Raw genomic sequence first — 25,780 nt, 5'->3', positions numbered from 1 at the left:
AGGGGTCACCCGGCTGATCTTCGAAGAGAGGCCTATCTAGTCGCCTGGTGAGTGGTCGGCGTAAAGCGTTCCAAGATAGAAAGAGCTCCAGATGCAGGACCTAAAACTGCAGAGCAGCTAGAGCAACTAGCTGGCGAAGCTAATCTACCCTTCGCCATCTAACCTTCGCCAGCTAATCTAAGGTGACAAAGCTTCCTGTACACTGTAGCCGAATTTGTTATTGCTCTTTTGGTTTTTTATAGTTCTTTCCGACGCCACCGGGCCGGCTGACAATGCATTTAATCCCTATTTTCACACTGTATACGTCTTTGCTCGGCCAGCCACCGTTGTTATTGCGTCTTTCTCTAGCTCCGTTGGGCTCAGATTTCACCCATTAGAACTGGGAGAAGGGGGAACCTTCGGGCTCGACGGTGTGCTGAAATAAGAGTTTTTCGCGCGAAATGGTTGCCCCAGTAGGCTGGCGGGAGTACGCACCTGGCCAAGGTCCACCGAACGCCTACGCAACTGGATATAGTCAACAAAAAACTATACACAGCTGTTAACCCTTTGTTAACACGCTCCATGGTGTTAAGCACATTTGACCGCTCGCGTACATCCTTAAGAATAAAACCAGAACAATCACCACCGTGTTTTGCTTTATTGCACTAAACACAAAAATGAACAGGAAGAAGCACTTTGCGCTCACTGCTTGTTATAGAGCATAAAAACAAAAAGGGGAAACCGGAAGAAACACTCGGACCGCCGTCAGTTTCCATGGGATTACGTCGCATAACACAAGTACAAAAAAGGACGAGAGTCCGTCTGAAATTTCCCGCGCAGTTTTGGTTGGCCTTCAGCTGATGTGGAAGCAGTGTCGCAACAGCATCAATGATTCTTGAAAAGGCCACAGAAGTGAGTTTGATGCCGAGATTGTTGGTTATAGCCGACTTCGGCAGGACGCTCGGTGACACAGCTAGCCATAGAACGCGCTTTTGCGAATGCATATTCTGACAGCTGCTGGAAAATTTTTGCATCGTACTTTCAGTGAGCATATCGTATACGGTGGAACTTGTTGCAATCATGCCACCAAGACTCAAGACACGGTAATGCCAATTTATTTTCATTAGGTTCAGATTGCTGCGGTACGGGGGTGATGGCTCAAAAATATATCCCAAAGATATTTGCGGTTCTCACCGAAAGCATTGACTGGGGAAGGCTGCCATACCCAAATTCTTTGGCTTTACAATGGGCTTGTAAGCCCAAGCCCATTACACGGCCATTTTAAATTGGCTTACAAGCCCAATAAATGGGCTTGCAGGCCACCCCGATGGAGCTGTACAAACGTGGTGCCCCAGTTATGCTGAAAATTCCCCAGCTGCTAAAAAGGCTCCTGTCAATTACTGCTCCCTTCGCTAGAAAAAAGTTATGTCTTCTATCAAGTGACGGCGCTTCCACGCACAGAATGGCCCGGTAGGGATGCTTATACGAAATCGAGCCTTCCTTGTGAACTTTTGCACGTGCATGGGCGAGCTTTGCGTCAAAAAAAGCTCCTCGACATAAAGCGAAAGCCGTGATCGTTTCTGTATGTTTAAATGAAGAAAATGCTCGAAAATAAGGAATGCTTGTCGAGCATACGGATATGGTAGAAGTTTGGTTTTCTTGTGTACGCTGACGTTCGCATTTCTCAGAGACGGTTCAAGTCTTATGCGTGAGTTCTCGTTGCTGGCCAGAATTATAGGTTGTGATCGGTACAATGGGCATTCATTGGTACGTCCGCTACGTTTTGTGGGAGCAGTCACAGGCCTCACTGCGAGTGGAGCAAAGCTGGCGAGTTTGTGGATTGAACTTAGCCCCACCTGAGGGAGTGCGCCGTCCCTACGCGGCAATTTTTTGCAACGCTGGCACCCATTGTCACCAGCTGCGATGGGCAGGTCGCTATCTATAAAGCCGGTCGTGATTGGAGCACACTTTGTTCTTGGTCTAAGACTATGACTAGGTTTCAACAGACACTACAATGAACCCACTTTTCTTGTCAAACCAACTTAATTTATATAAATAATTTAGGTAAACATTTACACAAATTGTAAACGTTGTTGCAACTCTAAACGTTACAGTTGCTGCCGATTTATATACCCGACACCGCGGCTTTATGTCACAATAGGGTGATAGGCTACCCCCTTGAAGCAACCATCATGGTAACGTGTTGTTCGTGATGCTTTGACAAACGTTATGAGCCTGCACGTGACGGAAGCCATTGCGGTCAGCAGAGAGCGTTCTTATGACCGTGATGAAAAACAGAAAGGGAAGCCGCTGTTGTGATGCTGAGGGTACTAGCACTACGAAATACTTCCGTGAGTATGTTCGGGCATATCCATCCAGAACACCCACCAGCGTGCGCGAAGGGCTTGGTCTCCAGGTTGTAGTTTCCGCAAGGTTAAAATATTAGGCTGGACTGGTCCCTGATGACTGTCAATGTATATCATTGGCTCTCTCTCGGTTGAGTTGCACTTTTGTGCTGCTGAAGTGAAATGATTTCACCCTGAATACCTCTACCATCCTTCGCGATTTTCTCTTCCACGCTCCTTCTAGCCCTTCCATCCCCCTCCTAGATTTGGAGGAGAAACTGCCTATTCAGCTATTTCACCCACTCCTCCATCAGGTACGTCTCCCAACGTTTCTCTCCAACCCCTCCTTCTTTTAAACACGGACGTCCAGACCATGCATCTTAATCAGTAGTCAAACGTGGCCTTTGACACGAGACATTTTTACAAAAAAAATCTTTGTTTAAACACGTTCACCCACTGAAACCGAAATCACTGATCATGAACTGAACTCCCCAATGGACCAGTGAGCAAGGGTCACGTGCTCTGAAATTTCTATACCAAAGGCCAGGTAGTAACTGGAGGAAATAGGACTCTTCTTTATATGCCAGTTCCCCTGCACGAGTGGTAGCTGTGGCTAGACTTTAACGGGCACTCACCGCCCTTACAGAGCGTACTGACCCTTCTCTCCTAATTTTCACCTCTGTGCACATCTGCTTTAGGTCCTCCACTGCAATAGTGGGCACCAATCTTCGGCCAATTTAAATTCACAACAGGCACTAACGCCTATCCCGTAGACTTGCAAAATCTTCAGCCTTACAATGGCCCAACCCATTTTTGCCTCCGATGATCTGAATCCATGGGATTCCCAAAATTACACTGCGCCTAAGCAGGGCATTATAAAGAGAGAAGGGCTAACTTGACGACTACCCTGGAATTCATCGTTTCGGTATTTTAGTTTATATGATCATGTTACAAATTTAGATTGATATTTTCTTGTTTCTTCACACTGAGAGTGCGTTGACATCCACGGAAATGAAACAGGATCTCGACTGGTAATACGGAACGACGCAAATGTTAAAATGATTGGCGTGACAGCTTCTCTGGAGCGCATTCCCCGTACGCTAACTCAGCACAGCGGTTTTGCTGCAGAGCCCCGTAAGAAATGTAGGAGAAAATTGCGAGTCAGCCTCACCGATAACGTAGTCGTACTCATCGCGCAGATCGCCAAGCTCCATACTCAGAGGTGAAGGCAAGTCTGTGAACGGAACGTGCGTCAGCAGGTTTACCAACGCCATGAGGACAGCGACCACGCTGTGTGATGCCGCTCCTCCAACCGGCAGCGCCTGCTGAAGCATGCTCATGTCACCGCTCATAATTGCGGTGTGCGTTACTCGTTTAGATGCTGCAGGTGAAATGGCAGCACGTTAACTAAAGAGGATCCTGCACTATTTTATAGAGAGAAAAACGGCGCAGCTGCGATTCTAGTCTGCGTCATACGACACACTCGATTCCTCTTTCTACGTCATTCTGCCAGCAATAAAAAGCTGTATTGCCGAAGGTCGTTTTTTTCGCCGAAGAAGAAACCATCATCACAGCTACTAAAAAACATCGTTGGTTTCGTCGTACATATGTCTAAAACTTACACCTTTTGGCGGACTACACCGTTTGCGAGAGTGACTGAGTAACGTCTTCAAGAAAGTATTTTTCTATCAACGTTTTTTCTTAAAATCTACCACAATAAATCCGGGACCCGTGTATTGTTATCGAATTCAGACATTGATCGCAAACTTTGAACTTACGAATGTCCACATACCAATTATAGGATACCAAAATGTGACAGTAGCATAGGTGTTGAAACGGCTATACTTGTTATTTCTTTAGTTTCCACAGCCCTTTCCCTCCGCTACCAACACGGCTTTTTACTCTCCCGTTTGCATCACAGTTTTGGTTATTAAATCACTGCAACAACCGCGAAGTTGCGTAATCGCTCACGCAGGTAAGGATCAGGAGTACAAATGCCAAATTTGGGATGTCAGGCATTCTACATATTTAACCCATTTCGTAGCCACCTTTCGTAGCCACCTTTCGTAGCCACCTTTCCGAATGTTCTTTTTGTCCTTTGATGTACTTAGAATGAAAGTAAATCAAATTCTGTTAGTTAAGTGGTACGAATCTTCAAGGTGCGCCACTATCTCTTTGAACTTGCGGCCGCAGAGGTGGCCAATCATCTTCCCATCAAAAAATTACAAATACTAATGCGAATAAATAATCTGAGGCAGTCTTCCCGATGTGGTACTGCCAGCATCCCGTTGTGTGAATCCAGTTACGGAAGAGATTTGGGTTGATGGTTGGTTTTACACTCCATGTGCTCCATGTTCTCATCTCTCCCTCACCTCGCGTCATTTTCCCTCTTCACTACCCCTTCCCTCGGTGCCCTCAATTCGACTCTAACTAGGGCTTCCCACAGAACCCAACGGCACAGGGTTTTTGCGTGATGACACTGGTACCACCACCCCAGTAAAATGTCGTACTTTTTTAAAGTCAATCCATTCAAAGGTAAACAGCTTTCACGTATAAGCCTACATCCCATCACTAATTTCAACCGTAAATTTGTTCAGGTGTGTTGTATAATCAGAATATGTGTGGTGCATATTGGGGGGATGCGATTCACAGTGTTGCACGACAGTCGAGATTGGCGTTGGGGACTGGACGATTTATTCATTGGAGAAAAGTGTATTTTACCAAACTCAGAGAAAACGGAATGGAGCGTTGGAAGAAGGGAAAGGGAGAAAGCCACACAAAAACGGGACCACTGAAGCTCACGTGATAACGTCGTGTGTCTGGCTCATTCGGCTGCCGATAACATGACGAGGATTTCAGGCAATCTCACTTTTTGCCTATAATTCGTTTAAAATACAGAAAAAAGCACTTGCAGAGTTTGTACCAACTTTTACGCAAGCCTGGTGAAGCGCACTATTTTTTCAATAAAGCCCACCATACAGGAATTGAATGGGTCACCTTTACTTAAGTGGATCCACTACAACCTTTCTCATTCGATAGAAGTCTGCAAAGATACTGCGGAAAGCCCCCAGAAAACGTGGTATGCACGCCCACTGTGGTGACTGTGGCTCATTACGGCAAGCTTCAACTTTTTTGCTTAAACAGACAAGCTGTTTAAGCTTAATTCGGTCATTTTCCTTCGCAAAAAAAAAGGCTACCAAGAAAACAACCTCCTCCGGCGAGCGCCGCCCGGCAGGAACTTTGCTCAACGGAAAAGGCGGAGAGAAGCCTCGCCTAACTATAATATCACCATGCGCCGGCTCTGCTCGACCTTCGAGAACAGTATGTGCAGTGTTTGTGGCGTGGTCTCTTGCGTTCTCTTCCTCGCCAGTTCGCGTGTGTCCGCGCCTGAAGTGGGGAGCACACAACAGCTCGGGCTACCGACGCCATGCTCGCGACGCCCACTTTCAGAGCGTGCTAACGCGATCCACTTTGGGAGAGATGCAAAGGCTTTCGAACAAAAACAAATTACACCGTCTTCCCATAGGGGAACCCTGAGTAGTATGCGAAGCAGGCATGGGGTCGATCCAAGTGCCCATTAGTTTTTGGTTTGTCGTTTCTGTGCGGTTGAGGTACGTAGCTACCGTTATATTTACCGTTTTGTTTCCATGGTAACTACCACACTTTTCACTTACCGGAACTACGAAATAGGAAATTGCGTTGACGCCATGGCTGTTTCGCCTACTACTCAGGGTTCCCCTACGGGAAGATGGTGTAATTTTATTGAGGGGGTTGGACGGTGTTAGAGTGGAGAGGCATTAAAGAGAGAGAGAGAGACGTTGTACGTGGTGTGAGTTTGTCTTTATTTAAGCATTATCATCATCATGTTCAACGTAGGTGACGTCGAGCTGTAGTTGGCGTTCCGTTTTGATTATGACCGCCTTATGGTCTGTGAAATGTAAAGTCAAGGGCTGTTGTAGTGGATTTGGGGGGAAAAACATGGACTCAGCTGGCAATTCATAGGCGTGGCTGCAAATCTTTGAGAGAGGCTTTCTTCTTGCAGTTGACACAAACAGGCTCATGATGATGATGATGATGATGATGGTGGTGGTGGTGGTAGTGGTGGTGGTATGGTGGTAGTGGTGGTGATATGTACCAACACATGTCATCGCGACCAGGCGGTGACTCTGACACGGTTGTTCTCTTTCGCGTGATCTTTCGGTGTGGTAAGTATAGAAGTCCTCTCCCATTCATTCCATCAGCTTTTCGAGCCCTGAGCGAAGTGTCAGTATTCATAAGCACACTGATAAAAAATATGCGGAAAAATGGGACGCAGAAAATGAGAAGTCCCGCATTAAGTGATGCTGATGGGAAGTAAACCGCTTAAGCGGATGTTCTTGAAGACGTAACCAAGAACACTCTTATATTCGCGTGTTTAGCAGCCACAAACCCTTTGCTAAGGGTGTTCACAAACTCAGCCAGTTTTAATCCTTACACCCTCATACAGTCGAAACACGATTTAGTGGTGTGTGCAGTAGAAAATATATAAACCATTTCCGAACATAAAGTGCGTAAGAAAGTTTAGTGAGTACATTTACTACCTCCAGTTAATGAGCACCCATTGGATACTTTGACAAGCAACTGGTTAAGGCTGTGTTGGTAAATGCTACCACCTTTCTATTAAAAGTGATGTTGAAGAAGAAGAAAAGAGTGTGGCAGTTGCGCTCAGGGGAGAACGGCAGAAAAAGACCACACCGCAGATATGGCTGTAAGTGCCGTTCGCACAAGACCAGGCGTGTCACGAAGCAAAGACCGCGCACTCAGAAGCAAGGACTAGGATGACAAAGCATAAACTATGCATTGCGATGAAATTCACACAAACTTCTTGAGAGACTTTCTGAATGAACAATTTTGCTTTACTTCTATACATTCGTTGACTCAGGTGTCTTCCGCCTGCGGATTCTCGCCTCACGAGTACACGTCGCCAACCGTACCTTAGAACAATCGTAGAAACCACGTATCCTTTTGCGACAACATACCGATCAGATTTTCCGTGTTCTTAGCACTTGCGCATAACTTCAATTTACAGCTTCGCTAGTGCCCGTAGCCTGGGAAAGCGCCTACAAAATTCTTATCGACAAGAAGGGAGGTACCAAAGAGCTTATGAATTACAAACCCCGAAACCTACCCTCGGTTGGATACCGGCTCTTTACCAAAGTAATATCCATGTAACCAACCACCTCCTTTCCACCAACCAAGAAAAGAGACAAGGTTTACAAAAGGAAACTCTACGATAATTCCCCTACGAGTCAACGATCCACCAATAAAAATATCAGCCAGTATAAGCCTCCTTACATATATAGCATATAAAGAGCAGTAAGAAGCGCTACATTCAGAAGACACCCTCACAGTGCTAATAAAAAGTTGAAAGACCAGGCAATAGAAGATGCATAGAAAGGCTCCCAGACGACATATGTAAGGGATATACAGGCATGCAAATCCTCCTCCAAAAATGCGAAAACATCCCATCCCAATGGGGATGTGCAGGAAGATACCATCTAAGCAAAACTGTTCACAACATGTTTTGAGGATTATTCAGTAAACTGGACTGGGAGAACTCAGGATTGCGGGTAATCTGGAATGCGTGAGCAGTTTGATGTTTGCAGACGATGTAGTCTTACTCAGTCAGTTTGCAGGATTCGTGCAAGGAATGCTTGCGGAACTTGCGGAATGCTTGCGAATCAGAAATCTTGGCATGGGACTACAATTTCATTGAATAAATAATAAAGTAATAATAAATCGGCGTGCTGAAGCATATGTAACGCAGCGTTAGAACAAGCATCGAATATAATTACTTCAGAAAAATTGTCAGTGCTCATTCCAACACGAAAAAGAAATCTGGCGCAGATTAGGTATGAGCTGCTTAAGACACGAAGCTTTTTCCCATGCAACCTCAGTCATACTCAGCGCTTAAAATTCAAACTTCTTCGGCCGTATCGCAATTCCGGATTGCGATACACGTCGAATTCATAGCGCAAGAGACCCAGTTTCATTTCCGACCACTGGGAAAGTTTTTTTCTTGAGGCGCTTCATGCGCCTTTGGAAAAGCCCATTCCTGGAAAAGCCCATTGGAAAAGTTGGCATTCCTGCAGTTATTTTCCGGCGGTAGGCTATGAATTTTAGAATTTGCCTGCGTGTTTTAGGACATCGGCCTTTCGACTAGAGAAAGCTTTGTCTTTCAACTATCTTTCACTTCTCGAGGATAATCATCATCGCCAGAGAAAGTTCAGTTTTTCGTAGTGCGTTTTGGGACAAGCTTGCAATCAAATGCTTTCGGGGACCGCGGACTCCCTGGGTCCGCGAGAGCATAAGGGGTCCTCGAAGCCTCCTTTAAAACTTTTCCCCTGCCATTCCTTTCTCGATTTTTGCCGTCACTTGCTTGCGCTGCGAAAAAGAAAGGTATCTTCACCGAATTACATGTACGCTTAGTTTCTCTGCGTAGAAGATGTTTTAACATCTGCTTTTTGCACAGCCCACCAGCTATGAGTAGAAAAAAAACGGCACAGAAAAGGCAGCATATCAGTGTTTAAAAACTTTTAGATTCAAGAGCAAATTGTTTAACATTATGACGCTCATCGTCATTATTGTCAAGCAGAAAATGCAGGAATTGGATAAGTGTCTGAGCGCTGAAAGGTGCAAATGAAAATTGTTTTACTTTATGCCACCGATCAACACGCGCTCCATTGTGGGGTCCTCCATCACTTCCGCAAGCCTAAAAAAAGTTCCCGGAGCAGTCATGGCATAGAACCACTGCAGTAGGACATACAAAGTTTCGCTTAAAAGAATGGTATACATGCTGACAACTTGCGCAAAACTTGGTGGCCTATTAAACAACTGGAAAGAAAACTTGGACGCGCTGAACAGGCCATGAGGCGAAGCAGGGTTTAAGTAATGATTAGGGGGAGAAAAAGGCCCTGTTAGAAGATTTAATACTTCAAATTAAAGAAAAAAATATCGCTTGGGATGGCCGTGTAGTGAGAAGAAACGACAACAATTTAACCACTTCGGCAACGGAAAGGCCACCGAGAGACGGGAGTGGAAGCGAGGCTATCAACTCGATGAATGGAAAAAGGGACTTTTGGATGCAACGAATGGGCTCTGCCAATGCAGGACACTAGCGGTTTGAGCCAGATGGCAGAAGCCATCGTATTGCAGTGGACTTCAAATGCCCTTCCTGATGAAGTCGATGTTGGTCAATAACGTCTCTCAAGCCTGAATGGCGTTGAATGTTTTCCTCTTTCAGCACGCGCTACGGCGTTCATTTTACTCAGCGCTTTCATGTGCCTGTAAGGCCTTTTTTTCGCAAGGCTAACAAACAGTAAAAGCGCGTGATGCACACAACAAAAGATCAGCATATACGAAAACAAGTCAGTGACTTAGCATCTTTGGTGTGGGTATACAAAAGCATTAAGACCTTTCCTCCACCTCTGTTAGAAATGCGTAGTGTAGCGGGCTGAGCATAGTCCTCCAAGTCGCGTAAAACTAACATTTGAACGAAACGTAATCATAATTACTCGTGGGAGAGGTTTGTACTAGTGACACGCTGTCTGAGGCGGGTTTGTTTCGAGGGAAAGTGGTCAGGTGAATGGGTGTGTACACCTAGCCATGGACGCCAGGACGTCTTTCCGGTGCTGTTTCTTGACGGCGCTATGTTTTGAATTCACAGTTTGTGAGCAACTGGCTGCCTTGGGTCACGCTTGTGAACGATGCACTTGGCCCCGAGTGGCCTGGCCCATTTGCGGGGTTTTGGACATTACCGGGAACCCGCGAGATTGTGAAGTCCATGTTCTATTTGTGAAGGGTGCTCTTGATTGTTGCGATCGCGTTCTTGTTTCCTCTAATCTGTCGCAATGCGTTTCTGCCAAGGAAAAATCCACGGTAACGGACATTTTCCAAGTGCTTCATCTGTGAATGGGTTTGGAGACGCTGCTCTTACTTTGAGGGGCTTGCTTTTATCTGTATAACCGCTAATGACGCATGCAATGGGCACGCCTGACCAAACTTCAGATACTGTAGCTGGCATTAGGTGGCTGTCACCTGTAATATGAAACGTATTCAAATGGTCAACAGCGAATACAGATGTAGGTTCGTGCATAAAATAAAAAAGCGATCACTGAATACAGATCGGTTCTGGTAGGCTGTCAAGATTGGCAGTATTCATGACTAGCAGTAAAGTAAGAGTGCACCACGAGCCACTAAGCAATAATTGTACAAAGAGCCGCACGGGCGGTTCTAGTAATTGGCGCGGCAAGCACTATGCTTTGCCTGTAAATTTTTAGTTAGCCACCTACAGTAATCCTTGACTTCGTGCAGCGCAAAAATAGGACAATGCGCCCAAAAACCCACTCTTCTAAGAACCTGCAGTAAACGAGAGCATGCAAGTTAAGGAGAATTGCGATAGCATATACGGTAGAGATGACATTACCGCTGCTACTACAGTAATAAAAGCTAGAGCCTGGATTTGGTAGTGCCTGAAGAGGAAACAGCTGGGCATTGAAGGTAGAGTCAGCAGTAATGCCGTCCTTTATCTCACAGGTGCTCTATCCACTGGTGTCACGTAGTGCGGCCGTGACACGTTGTGCTGCTGAAAATAATATATTGTAGGGTGACGCAAATATTTCCGAACCATATGCAATTGTGATTCTCCGCTCTCTATACCCTGTTTTGAACCCTTCTTTACACGAACTCTTTGCCTTCAAGTGCTCCTACTCTTGAAACGCGTGGCCAAAAACTCACAAGAAGCAGCAATTGCTTCGAAAGACTCAGGAAAGGCATCGCCTGTACAATAACTTAAGGGTGCCATGCAGCCAAAATACAAGTTTGTCTTCTCCGAAAGATTTCATGTTGTATAGTGACCCCGATGCTTGTCCAGATGAAAACGATGCTTTATTCACTAAGAAATTGTCCAGTTTAATTTAAAATTTTTATTCCCTCGCCAAATCATGTTTTTGTAACGTTTGCAATGACGTTACAAGAATAGGTCCTGAAGTGAAACCTTTTGTCCGAGTAGGTTCGGTAGCCGACTACGAAAGCTCGATTACAGTCAGTCCTCCTAGATGGCGCCACCATACCACGCCGTGCCGTTTTCGTTCTTTGCATTGTTTTAGATGCGGAGCATCTTATAGTCTGGGCATGTCCCGCGTCGGCGTCCGCACTCATACTGCGCATGCGCAACTCTCCTCCTTCCCTCTCTCCCACAGCTGCGCGATACTCCCACCACTTCTTCTCTCGTACCAGCTGCGTGCACTTCGCTTTCGCTTCTCCCGCGTTCTCGCTTCTGCTTTCGCGGCGCATGCTCGGCGCTTGCGCATCTCTCCTCCTCTCGTCTCCTCTCCTTTAACCTTGAATGTAAATCGGGTAGCGTCCTGCGCGCGTTCAGTTCAGCGCTTGGTGCGGTTGACTCCACTTCACTCCGTTCTTCCGATGAAGTGTGATGGAAGCAACAGTCCCGTCAGTTAGTGGGTTGGCGCAAGCAAGCGTCAGCACCACCCCACAAACTAACAGCAACGCTACGTCCACTGAAGACAAAGCTGCGCAGCGAAGGGCACGCGACGCTGAGCGCAAACGCTTGAAGCGAGCGGCGGACCCTGAGCCTCATCGGCGCGAATGCTCGGCGCTTGCGCATCTCTCCTCCTCTCGTCTCCTCTACTTCAACCTTGAATGTAAATCGGGTAGCGCGCTGCCCGCGTTCAGTTCAGCGCTAGCTGCGGTTGACTCCACTTCACTCCGTTCTTCCGATGAAGTTCTACGAACACAACGGAAACACAACGGAACCCCGAGATGCTCCGCATCTACTCAGAGTTCCCTTCGGGAAGATGGGGCTAATTTTTTTTTACCCTTTTGCACCTGGAATATTTTTGTTACGGTACAATATAATCGTTTCCCGGGACATGGTGTTCGCTGGACAAATATGGTCACGGAAGACGCTATCGCTTACGCCAATCAGCCAGTGTCGTCAGAGACAACCACAAACCACCGCACTGCCATGCAGCTAAAACAAGCATAGTGGACCATTACCAACAGCAATCCGCATGGGTACGTCGGTGGTTACGTGTGGTTTCGTAACTTCCACTGTTTACAGCCCCATTGTTACTGCTATTGAATACATATTCCCTAATTTCAGCGCAAATAGAGCATTCAGCAAGCTCATAAGCCCTTTCTAATGTGTATTTGATTTTGCTGGCCTCATCCAATCGCGGATCTGTGCATATGACATCATAAATTCTGTCGCGGGAAACGAGCTAGTGGGTTGCATGGCCATTCCCTTTTTCCTAGTTATATAGCTTAATTCAGTGAACTTCAAAAGTGGTGTCAGTATGCTTATAACGAGTCAATCTTTTGAAGGAAGCAAACTGGTGCTTTGTCTGCATCACTCTTTAAGGGGGACTCACGTGATCACAATCTCACGTGACTTTTTCGTTTAATTCCTATGTGGATATAAAGCATCGTCTACCGGAACAAAAAGCCTTAGAAATTAATATAAATGTTCCGAACGGCCTAGTTTGCTTCTTTTAGAAAAATAACACTTGTTTACAAGATAAGAATAAACCAGAAACGCAATTTCGTTGATTAAATTTTGAATAGATGCCGCTAGCTGCCTCGAAAGCAAGAGTTTTATATTTTTATTTCAATACAGGAGTGGCATATCTCTAGAATAGGCAACATTAGCTGTTGTGAACAGGGACATGTATTTGTAAAGCGTTTTTACTAGTGCACGAGGGTTTATAAATCCGTGGCTTATGAAGCAGAAAGACCCTTAACAATGTTAAAGGAAATCCCAGCCCCCCCCCCCCCCCCCCCTAACTGTGCTTGCCTAAGGAGTTCGTCAACAACTGCTTCCCGGTAGGAGCCCATTGGTGCCGGGAAAGATGTGTGCCGAGACATAGGCGACGTGCCGGTACCGGCGTTCGATGTACTCCACACTGAACACGGCTCCCACGTAACGGCCGCGGAAGCGGAACGTCCGAGACGTAGGCTCCAGTGCTCCGCACGGAGTTGGTACTCAGCATGCTCTCCATAAACTTTTTGTCACCAAAAATGACACAAAAATTCTGTGCTTTCGCGCATACACATTATATTTGTTGAAAATAATTTTAGTGGTTTTATAAACTCAATGTGAGCAGTTTGGGAATTGCTGAAACAATTTGTGCTCGTGAGCTCTATCTCAACCTGCGTCAGGAGCCGCTTTCGTTGGCGTCAAGAGAATGATGCCTCAGACGTGAGGTCACAAAGCACGAGAAAACACGTTAATCAAGACGCCATTGCAAACCAAGACACCATTTCGAACTATTGTAAAGGGCACTGCCATCACCTAGGCACTCCGACATGAACTATTGGCGATACTCCCTGATCAGCCATGCGTGATATTGCCCCGATAATTCGGGCCACGCAAAGCGTAGTCAATGTTTTTGACCTCGACAGCAGCCATCATGAACTCACCATGTCAAATTTATGCCGACATCTACATTACCCATAACGTATAGGTGACATGCAAATGTGATCTGGAGTTCTGGCAAAGTATTAACAAAGGTCTAGTGAACAAAGTCTGGTAACAAAGGCCACAATGCAGCTAGCCGGAATGAAGATGCGGAAGTGGGCTACAAACTTCGAACTATTGAGATACAAATAAACGCGCGCGAGCCAGTTCCATCTGAGGAGGTCTGTATACCGAATGTTCTCGGTCTATCATGGAATCTCAATGATTACAAAGTTTCTGTAAATTTTGATTCACTAACAGAAGTCATAAAGGATGGATGCAGCAGCAAGAGAAGTATGCTCCAGGTTTCATACCGTATCTTTGACCCCCCCCTCCCTCCCTCCCCGACACACACACAAAAAAACACACACACACACACACCAAATTAACTAAGCCGCCCCTGCCGCCCCCCCCCCCCCCCGAATGGTGGGCACCGTTCACCATAAGTCAAGGTGCTATCTCTCTCAGTAGATTTGAATGTACGGCCTATACCGGGAAAGTGTCCTTCCCGAAACGTTAAAGACCGAATTGGGCAACTGGGTTGTCAAACTTCAAGACCTCAGGAACTTCGCATCGCAAGGAACCAACTAGCAAGCATCGTCCCAAATATTTCGTAACTACTCGTCTTCACACACGCCAGCCCCTGCGTTTACGGAGCGCTAGTATACCTCAGCGTCACTGACAATTCAGGGAAGGTTCAAGTTCAGAAACTACTCGCAAAATCGCGGGTTGCTCTGATTAAGAAACCCACTTCGCCATGTCTGAAAATTGTCAGCGAATTCCTAGGAGCTAGGCTACTCAAGCTGCTCCTAGACGCAGTCCCCTACGAAAATATGAGATACTTCTGCTTGACAGACCCGCGAATTTGATTGAGTTAGTTAAAGTGCACAACTACCGAATCGAAGCACTTTGTATGTAGCAGAGTAATTCAAATTCAAGGCGTCACAGACCCTAGCAGTTGGAAACATTGCTCTGGAAAAACTAGGTGCAAACTGTGTGCCAGTACAGCTGCTGTGTCGTTGAAGTTGTGTGAGTGAACTTTGACGGGCACAGAGGAGGTTGCAACTTGTGTTTGAGCCTCCTGCGAAGCTTTCACGTGCTTCGCTTGAGCCATGCAACGAGGAGGATGATGAATGTGAGATGTACGTATAATTGGCTGCGCGTGCTGCGCCTTTTTAATTTTGTGAATTTGAAAATAACACGAGGATGGCTGACTGGGCGCCTTTTTTTGCGCCTCCTTTCTCGGGCGCCACTAAACGCCGAAGGGCGGCTTTCCTACAACATCACGTGATCTGTTTCTTTCCAACTAGCATACAGGTTTTAAATTTCAAATGACACAGCAACTCAACTCTTGGACATCGTTGTGGTGCTGTCCAAGAGAAGCATCATGACACGTGAGGCGTCAGCATCCCGACACTCGCAAGCACCCCGACAAGCTGCGAAATACATCAAAGTCAGGCAGCTGAATGCCAGGCGTTTTTAGAAGCTGCGCATCAGTGGTTTTCATCCGGCAACAAAACCCTGCTCTCAGACTGCGACACTCCGTGGGTATCATCAGGACACCTCTTCAGCCTGTACATGACATCTAACAAGAATTTCGTTCTTTATGAGAAAAAAAAAAGCCCAGCATGCTTAAATTAACATTTTATCCGGAACATGTTCCCCCTTGTTGATTTATTATATTCCGTCATTCAGATGGCGTACGCTTTCCAAATTCAATTATAATGCTCGCATGCCGTGATATTTCAGCTTTGAAAAGCGGTCATCCTATTTCTCAATTAACATTACGTGTGGGCTGCCCCGTTAGGTGATTATTGACAGGGCATGTTCTACAACGTCAAGTCAATAGTGGAGAATCCGCAGCCGAACGACTCGAAATTATTCCGTAGCATCCAGGGAAATGCTATGAAACGTCAGTTTAAGGCACCGTGGGTTCTGAGGCAGAAAACGCCAGAATCGTCGCCATCGCCTCCCACTCATCTTTTCCCAAAATTTCTTCACTGGAACAGGGAGAGGGAAAAGTCCGCATACTTTTCAGTGGAGAGATGCCGATAACGTACGATTACGTTTCTTCCGCAAGCCACGCGCTAAGCTTAGTAGCTTGGCAACGGATCAAACCAGGGGGGTCAGCCAGATTGCTAGGCCTCCCCAGGGAAACAAAAATAAATAAACGACAACATGAATTTCATGCAGCGTTCACTGTATGTGAAGTTTCGTTGATACTTGATTATTTCGAAGCGTAACCTCCTGGCACTATTTTGTAGCCTTCCTGGACACCAGAGTCCTCTCAAGTATATTTAGAGGTTCTCCTACTCCTGCATTCACCTTTATCTGATTTAGGTGGGTTGCGACATCCTCTAACCGATGTTAAGACAAGCACTTACGCTTGCACTTGGAAAACGTTTTTAAATCCGCCTCCTTCGGCCAGGTTATGATGCCGCCGCTAGCCCAGGTGCATTTGCAGCAAGAGTTCGTAAAGTGTCCCAACAGAACTCTTCAAGCTTATTAGGGAGTGGCACCCGTGCTGTCCCTCTAAATTGGAGCAATATGGCGGTCATCAGTTGAATACACATTGTAGTGGTGGATTTTATATTTGTGCACGTATACTGGCGCGTGTCCTGTTCGTATACTGACCTCAGATTCAATGTTTTAAATTTTCTGCAAGCCTCCCTAACGCCTCCGTGCTACCCAATTACCGGTATTGTCTTTTAAATGTATTGGCACCAACCAGCGAATCGCCACCCCGCCCTGCCACCGGAAACCGATCTCTAAAGAACAGCTTGTTCGGGATATTGCGGGGACACACAAACCACTACAACAGTGTTCTCCGGTGTTCCATGAGCGTGATTTTCGTCTCGGCGCAGTTCGCGGCGGTTCGGCGCGCAGAGTGGGCGCCAACCGCTTGTCGGTGGACCGCAACTTAAGCGTGTTGCTCATTAGAAGCTGGATGGGTGGAGACGCCTTCGCGGCAGGTTCCTGTTTTGGCACCCTTCAGGCTTGGTGGGACAGATGACTAGACCTACAGGTACGTACTCCAGAGAAATGCCTCCCTCTCCTTCTAGGAGCAGATGACTTCCTCCGCCACCAGCTTGTGCCGATTGTCGTTGTGTTCACAGCTCACAGTTGAGTAGACGACTTGGTTTCGTAAGGCCGCCAAGCTCCTGTTGTCTGGAGCAGCTTGCGAGTATAAATGAAGCTGGCTCCCACGAGTTAGTATGGGCCAGCAACCCCAAAAAGAGCAATATTTTCTGAGGTTCTCAATTCCCAGGCCTGCCTAGTTAGGTAAAATTATTTCTTGTGAATGCCTGGTTGTGGGATAAGCAAGCGTTACCAAGATTGCATTCATATGGCGAAATCGATATCGAACTTTGTGGTATTGAGCGATTTAAGTACGTTGGTGTAAATGTTGGATCTTTCCACATACTTGGTACATGGATCGGCCTAGTACCTGTATAATGCGGAGCGGATGCAGACTTTACTGCGTCAGCGGTTGTATCATTATCGTTGCGGACTTTTTTAGAGCATGAATACAGCGTTAGGAGGGTGGGGTAGCTGGGTGTTGTTTGTCATCAGCGTCTTTGCTTTCATTGTGGAGTACTGTTCTTATCCCCACTCGAAAAAAAAAACGTGCGCCGGTAATGTCTTTGGCTTCTTTGTGGCGGCAGTGCAGTGGGTTCTTAAGTGGCACATACTAAACGCCTTGTGTTTTGTCTACAGCTGCTCAATAGTAAGGCTGGTTTGCGGTCTACCCTCTTCTAATTTTTTTAATAATTCGTCTACTATTACCTCCTATTCTTAATTGCATGCCTTGGTAAGGAATAACTTTTAATTTCACCTTTACGTTTTTATGCGCCATATTAACAGGGCAATGAACAATACTGAACCCAGCGAGATCCCTGACCAAGGGGATGTGGCGTAAAAAAAGTTCTGTTGCACTCAAATAGTTGTTTCCGTCAATTTCGGATAAACGTCATTTCTGCAACTAATCACCTGCCTTCCTGCCTGTAGAGTAGTTTGGCTACCGTGACACATTTTGTCATGTTGTAGAAGGATTCATGAATCCCACTCTAACTATCCTGCCTAATTTACAAGAGCCTTAGTAAACAACAGAATATCGGACACCCGCAGTTTTTGCACTTCCCGGGCGTTCCGATGCTTCACTGGTCGCGGTAGCTATCATTTGTTGGACTTGCGCAATACCAGTTTATAAAACTCCTTTTTCCACGCTGCCAGGCGCTGGTGAAATTACGCGCACTGAGCCAGATTCGGAAAATTGTTCCGCGCTGCTCATTTGGCCAGACCTTTAAAATCCCGTAACATCTACCACGTTTCTCGCATAATAATGAATGCAATACCAATATACTCCTCTGAACAGCGGTAAGATTTATTGTTATTTTTTTTTAAATCGACTTTGTGTTTGAAGGTCTGCGTAGGACCTAAAAGAACAATCTTCGGTTGTTTATAATTCTCTCAAACTGTGTCTTCAATTGTCACTCTTCTGAATTTACTAGATGTGCACTAAAACCACGACGTTATTCCTAACACAACAAAACTTTATTCCTCCAAATTCAACCTCACAGAAAGCTACAGGCTCTTCTATAAAACGCTCCTACTAGCAATCATTTTTCCCATATCTAAGCAAGGCCTAAACCTCTATGCATTACCCTCACTTTCAAATAAACTAACCGAAGCACTTCCAGACGGCTTTCTACATTCCGGAAAACCACAATCACCGCAGTACACCTTAAAAATGAGCCAAGAGCTTCCGGTCCCGGCGGAGCTTCTCCACCGCTAAAACGCGACCGTAAGGCAAACACATCCATTGTATTCCTCATGGGAGGCGTGGGATGAGAGAGGTACGTAGAAGAAGCGGCAGAAAACTCGGAATTTTCGAAGTTCCTTGCAGTTGAGCAAGAAGAAATGCCCTTACTTTTTTGCATATATTTAACAGCGAATAGTATCAACAAAGACTTCTTAATTAGGGCACGTTTTCTTGCATTGAGCAAGAATTTGACGTCGACCTTTTAACGGGCACAATTTAGGCAGGTTTGCAGGCTTCGAAAGGTGATTCATAGTTATTGTTATGTGGTCGGTTAAGGATCACAGTATAAACGACAGTGACTGACTTGATACGGTGCTTTCATAAAGGGACACTCTAGTGATTTGTAAACATCGTGGGATTACTAGCGGAAATTGTATTCTGGAGTCTCTAGGACGTGTTTCGACCACTATCCTCGGTTTACGCGACTTTATTCAGTAGAAAAATCAATTCGAAAATTCTGTCCTCCTCTATGCATTATCCTTGCCGATTTCTCACCACGTTTCGTATGACGTCAAAACAAGATGGTTTGGCATGACTTGGCTACTGCACGGTTCGCCGACCCCCGACAGAATCAGTCGGCCCACCGTTAAGTCGGCCGTCGGGTCGTTACGATTCGTTCGCTCAGTTGAAACTAAGTCACGGCATGATTGTGCCAGGAAGAATGTGTCCTCAGTTTGTTAGCTTGTAGGCAGTACCTGTTCTGCCAAAGTCAAAGTCGTTCACCCAGTCGCACATGCGTCGCTTCACTAACTGGCACGCTAGTAGAAAAACCTACGGCCAATTGAAGGCAGAAGAAAGATCAGCGAAGTTAATATAGGTACTTAGAAATTAACGTAAACTGAAACCTTTATGGTAAGCATAGCACCAGGGTACGGGGAGCACATTTTACGCTGACTGAACTAGCGCAGCGGTCAGCAGTATCACCACACAACGGTGAACGTTTTTCCGTCTGAGGAATGTGGTCGCGAGGCATGAGATACTGTGGTAATTTAGGGGAAGCTTGCAGCACGAGCTGTATACAAAAAATAGTCATGAAAGCTACTTGAAATGCTCAACTTACATAAAAATGCGAACTGCCTACGCAATATATGCTTTATATATCTGCTTCTGCCACTGCTGGCTTACGGCCAGCTGGTCTGTACCACTAGGTACGTTGTATGGCTAGTCGCAAGTTCGAATCCCTGATAAAGCATGTTCTTTTTAATTTGATACAGTTGTTATTGGGCATTTTTTCAATTAATATTTTTTGTTCATTTTTGCGCTGTGACGTTCTCTTCTCAACGAACGAGTTCACAGAACGCGTGCAGACTGACATTGACGCGCTGGCGAGTTGTCTTGGCTTCGTGTTGCAATCAGCACCGACTGCTTGCGGGCACAGTCCCGAATCGGCAGACCCTTGGCTTCGCGCGAACACGCCTCTTACACGGGTACGAGCCAGGCAAGGTGCAAAGATGGGGAAAAGCGCATCGTGTTGCGGATGCGGAGGGTGTTCATCCACTGCGTATGCCTCGGATAGTGATTGTTAAGATTCGAAGCCGGGCTGGTGGACTTATCTGACGCATTTTACAGGAGACAACATGGCAGAAGCGCGGTATGTCGATTACAGAGGTATCGAGAATGCCCATCCAAGGATAACTTCTGACGCCAAGCATGTTGGTATGTTGTGTCGCAGCACCGAAATGGAAACTAGTTTGAATTATGATTTTGGAAATAGTGTAATCACGTAGCTCCTTGTATTTACGTCACTGCAGCTGCTAGTTGGTGCGGCCATCTCAAACCGCGTATTTATTGTTTTTTTTTTTGTTTCAGGCTTTATAAAATAAATACGGCCTTATCGCCCTGATAAACAATGAGAAGTCTGTTTATTTCAGCCAGTCCAATTCACTTCTGTGTCCCTTAATATCGTATTAAAGCCATGCTTATTTCGTTGAAATTAAATTCCTCTCTTACACCACACGTGGCTGATTTTTTTGCCCTATAAGTCTTGTTTCTGCTTTGTATTCGTCGTTTTGGAAATTCTGTTGGCAATCGTACCGGATATCACGTCTCTGCTTTCTTTTTTGTGTAATTGTTCCGTACAAAACATTTGTTTTTCGCTTTCAGCTGTTTAGGCAGACAACGGTAGAAGCGACATTTTTCACGTGCAGCTCTCTATTGAGCCTATTGGAAACTTGCATCATGATTTCAGTGCCCAAAGATTCGACACATATCTATGAGTTCTGGGCTTATTTTGTGTACCTTAGTTCAACTAGAACCCCTGCGTCCTCTTTTGCATTATGTTTCGCTCACGAAAGGTTTTTGGTTCAGTAACATTCAAAGAGCATTGCCAATGTGCGGATTCCACCGCGGGGGTTTATCATAAAGGTGCACGTCCACGTGACTGGGTGGGTAGGTACTTTTTAGTAGTGCGAAGAAGAGATGTATATAAGAATATCGGTAACCAACAACATAGGGTGACAGAAGAAGAGAGAATGGTGGACGAGTACATAAATAGAGACACACAATTTTACAGCTAAACTATTTTACCCCCAATTTTCTTCAAATTCTCAGCATCGCATTCGGCAAGCCGCTTGCTCTTCATACCGCTTACACGTTATGCTTCATTGCACAGCGTGAAGATGTTTTTTTTTACTGGGGTAAAGTTGCGGATAATACTTACTTCTTTTTCCCATAATGCCTGAGTTCGCGAAAGTGTACGGCATAAATGGTTCGGGATCAGATGTATTAAGACTACCAGTATACTCGTTCGAATTAAACATAAACCCACACACAATGCGCCAATGACCATTTAGATACGTCTGATTCTGACAGCGTATTCGGGGTCAAAGATAGAGTATTACACATTATTCAGTATGTTCTTACCTAAAACCACTTGCTTCATAGTCTTACGTGGAACCAAGCAGCAACTCTTCTCAGATATATGCGGTGGGTGCCTGAATGTGGAAATAAATGGTTAGGTGAGGAGCGTTGGCAACCGTACATGGATGATGATGATGATGATTCCTATTGGTTTCCCCTTTGAAGCGGGGTGATGACATGTCATCTTACCAAAAAGGACTAATATAACCATGTTTGACACTCTTGGTTTAATACTAGCGCTGCTTAGGGCAGGCACTAACGCTTATTAGGCCCGGAATACTTTCTTTTCCCTGTTACAGGTGGTAACTGTCCTAGGCAATATTCCCCACGCTGCTTTTCGCCCACCAGCATTCTAATCTTCTTTTCGTCCCCTCGACAGCCTTGAAGTTAACTTCCTCTCTGATACCCTTAAATCCTAGGGCTTCTGGAAGCCCAATATTCCCTTCATGTAGCTTTGGATGGATACCCTCACATTCTAACACTATGTGCCGCCTAGTTTCTGTTTCTTTTCCGCAGACCTCGCATACCCCATCATTTTGTGAATACTTCCCCACAAAACTCCCCACAAAACTTAGCATTTACTACTGGGCTACCAGAAGCAAAGAAAAACATGTTATGGGCATAAAACTACAATAAAGATATTTCGTATATTATTATTGCAGTGTATTTTCATCAGGAATGTTCATTTTAGAAACAAACCAGCAGTGATAACAACATTTCGAGTTTTACTCACTTGTGGCAAAAGAAGGATCGCTTCACATAAATGCTGTTCAGCGCTTCCTCTTCTAGTACAAGATGTAGATGGTACACGTGCATTTCTGAGCCCAGTTTCTTAACGATGGTGGGCGCCGTTTTGTTTTTCCGGCGACCATAATCGTCCGGGCGACCAGTAAAGCTTTAACCTGGGCAGCACAACGCCTGCTCCCACTGCTCACGCGTGGTTAATTGTGGATGAAAAACTGGCCGGCATCCCCCCATAGGGTGCTGAAGGCTGCCAAGGGACTAGCGGGCAGTTCCGTTAGCTGAATGGTATACCGCAAAGTGAATTAGGTGTAATTTAGCCTGATTGATAACTGTGTTCCTTATGTAAAAGACGTCTTGTCTTCCTGAAGGACGGTGAGTTGTGCTTGCCGGGAGTGGAAATCGCGTAAGTTTGAACGCACCCTTCGGCTTGGTGACAGGACCCACTTCTCTGACTCCACTGCGCGGCACCACTTCTGTTTGCATTTATCCACCAGGTTATAATTGTATAAACCTTATTTTATTTTTGCTCATCGCATCTAAACAACGCTGTTTCTTGCTCCCGGTCACACGCACATGAAAATGGCTTTCAGTTTGCCTCCATACCCGACGTCATTAATTCCCACCCCGTTATCCCCCATTATGTTTTTGGTTAATACGTTAGCTAATAGCTTTACACTATACAGGAGTGTGTCCCCCTTTTGTGAATATAGCTGCAACCTTATACTGTGCGCTTCAGGCTGCTCAGCATCATAATTATCAGCCTATTTGTGTCCACTGCAGGACAAAGGGCTCTCCTAAATGTCTTTAGCCAAGCCTATTGAGTGCTATCTGAGCACACCACTTGCCCCGGGTTTCTGTACTTCATTCCTCCATTGAGTTTTTGGCCGACCCCTATTGTGTTTAGAGCTTGTCGGCAGGCACTACTTTCAACGAATGGTCCACCTGTGGTCCCTCGTACTCATGAAGTGTCAGGTCCAGGCTCATTTTTTCGATCGATTTGAGCTAGAATGCCGTCGCCGTAACTCTGTTCCCTGATCCATCCATGCAGCTGTTTCCCTATCCCAAAAGCTGCCCCCTAGAATTCAGCTTTCCATAGCCTATTCGACGAATCAAAGTTTACTGTAAATTCGCTTAGTGTGGCAGCGAGTTTTTTCGCATACGTTATTACCCGAACAACACAATGGTTATTCAGCAGGTTTTTCTAGTGGAAGAGGAAGCTTGCCAATAACTAAGGATATCAGATTTTCTACAACCCGGAGCTCTCCTCATGCTTATACTACCGGATATTTTCCTTGAATGATTGGGATCAGCACTTGTTACTTGTGTAACTTTGATGTAAACGTCTACGGTTGACAAGATTTCATTGCTGACATTGAAGTAGCGTGCCTTGGTATGCGTAATTTCCTATTTTGGTGATCAGTTTGGCGATCTTGCAACCAAAATTTCCGAGCACAATTGGCAGAACATGCTGTGTACTTTTGGACTGGTTCGACTAAAAAAGACAATTTCATCTGCCAACCGTAGGTGGCTCAGATATTCCGCTTTTATTTTCACATCTGATTACCATTCTTTCTTGCTTCAAGAAAACACCCTTTACACAGCCTATAAAAATTGGTGAGCCATTGTGTCCCCTTGTCGTAAAACACTGTACTTGCCGTGCTTCCGTTGTATATATATTGGAAGCCCGCAATTAGTTTATTGTCGATGGCATGATCACGCAACACCTTAATCACACGAGCACGCGAAGACTCCACCTGTTTTTTGAACGAAAGGCAGGCGTTTTAAGGGCGACGGCCTTTTGCGGCTGGGGCTGTAGGTGTCCCCATTCGTCATCGTCGTAATCGTCGTTTCACGTAGTCACGGTACTAAAACACCGGGAAAGTTGTTTGCGCCTCGCGCTGGAGGGCTTCGTAACGCGTACTAACAAAAACACCGGGATACTTCTTTACGCCTCTCGCTAGAGAGCTTCGTGCTTCCCAGACAAGAGAATTTCACAGCAAACCTGAATGCCTCTACAGCCCAACCGTTTCATCTTCGTTGGCAAAAAGGCGATAGCTCCAAAAATACACTTACACACTACATACTTCGCCCCTTTCCATTTTTCACGTTGGTAGAGATAGCCCGAGATTTCTTCTGTGGTACGAACCTTTACTTCCAGTCATCTGACCCACCAAGGTTGAAGGTTACCAAAGCAGGTCTTATCAGTAAAGACTTTTCCAGCCCTGGACCGTCTAGGAGCGGAACGCTTACGTGGGGGTTTGCCGGCAAGCAGCTTGGCAATGATGCTGCCTGCTGAACCGCAACCAACTGGGCCGAGACCAATGGCACGTTCATCGGTGACCAAAACACACTGTTCTTGGGGTGGGTTTGTCCCCGTGGCATTCCCAACAGGCTATACTTCATAGACGGATTGACCGCAGCACAGCGTGCTTCAAATTTTGTGGTTGGTGCCAATACATTTCAAAAAAGTGTTCAGGTAGTTGGGTTGCGTGGAAGCATCAGGCGGGTATGCATGCAGACACTTTAAAACACTGATTTAGGGATCAATATCCGGGCAGGACACACACCCCGTAAAATATACATTTAGCTGAAGATTGCTATAATGCTTCTATTTAGCAGGATAGCACGGGTAACGCTCCCTAATAGGTTTGAGTGCTCTGTTAAGTTATTTTACTAACTCATGTTTGAAATGCGCCTGGGCTAGCGGATACCTTATAACCTGGCAGAAGGAGGCAGCTTGAATATATTTCTCCTATGTGCAAGCACAAGTGCTTATCTGAAAATCGGTGAGACGATATCATAACCCACCGAGATGAGAAAGAGAAGTGAAGGTTGTGGGAGGAGCACATCTAGAAATAGCTGACAGGAATGCGGTCCAGGAAAGGATCAAAACAGCGAGAGGAGATCAAGGCCATTAATAACCATGTTAAAGTAAATCTTAAGATGCAGTAAGTGCCGTATATATATTCGCATTGTTCATTTATTTTAATTTTGTGTGGAAGCATAGCAATAGGGCTGATTACCATGGTTTGAACGGACGGCCACGCTTCTAAGCTTTACGCTTCGCTTGCGGAAAAAAAGTAAGTGTGCGGAGCATTTAATCTTTTGACAATTCAGCCGACTTTTCCCTCCCCCTCTTCACAGGAAACTTCAGGAAAAGAGGGGCAGAATGAAAGCGAACGGACTCTGGAGTTCTTTGTCCAGCAACGGACTGATGTCTCAAAGTCATGTACCAAAGCATATCATCGGATGCTACGGAAAAATTTTGAGTAGTTCCTATGCGAGCTCTCCGCTCGTGCCCTGACATTGGACAACTTTCCCATATAACCCTCACCGAGCTTGACAGCCCACACTAAAAGATTTATTGAAAAATTTTGTGACAGCTTCTAAAACCTCCAATATCACGGCAAGCGTGGATTATAATTCAATTTGAAAAGCGTGCGGCATCTGAAAGATGAAATACTATCAAACATCACGGGAAACCTGTTCCGGATCAACTGTTGAGCATGCTCTGCT

At 45.7% G+C, this 25,780-nt stretch overlaps 1 protein-coding gene across 1 annotated transcript in view; it reads right to left on the bottom strand.

Annotated features, from left to right (window-relative positions):
• The window catches only part of LOC144168297 (4-pyridoxate dehydrogenase-like), a 164,731-nt gene that overhangs the window by 45,447 nt on the left and 93,504 nt on the right, over window positions 1-25,780 (bottom strand). The window contains exon 3 of the mRNA XM_077697309.1: window positions 3,496-3,705. Coding sequence (XP_077553435.1) covers window positions 3,496-3,705 — 210 coding nt within the window. The remainder of the gene's footprint in view (window positions 1-3,495; window positions 3,706-25,780) is intronic.

This window comes from Haemaphysalis longicornis, unplaced genomic scaffold (genome assembly GCF_048455015.1).
Source record: "Haemaphysalis longicornis isolate Haplotype H1 unplaced genomic scaffold, Haemaphysalis longicornis Haplotype H1 scaffold_2, whole genome shotgun sequence".
NCBI lineage: Eukaryota > Metazoa > Arthropoda > Arachnida > Ixodida > Ixodidae > Haemaphysalis > Haemaphysalis longicornis.
This window is presented reverse-complemented; position numbering and strand designations above follow the sequence as displayed.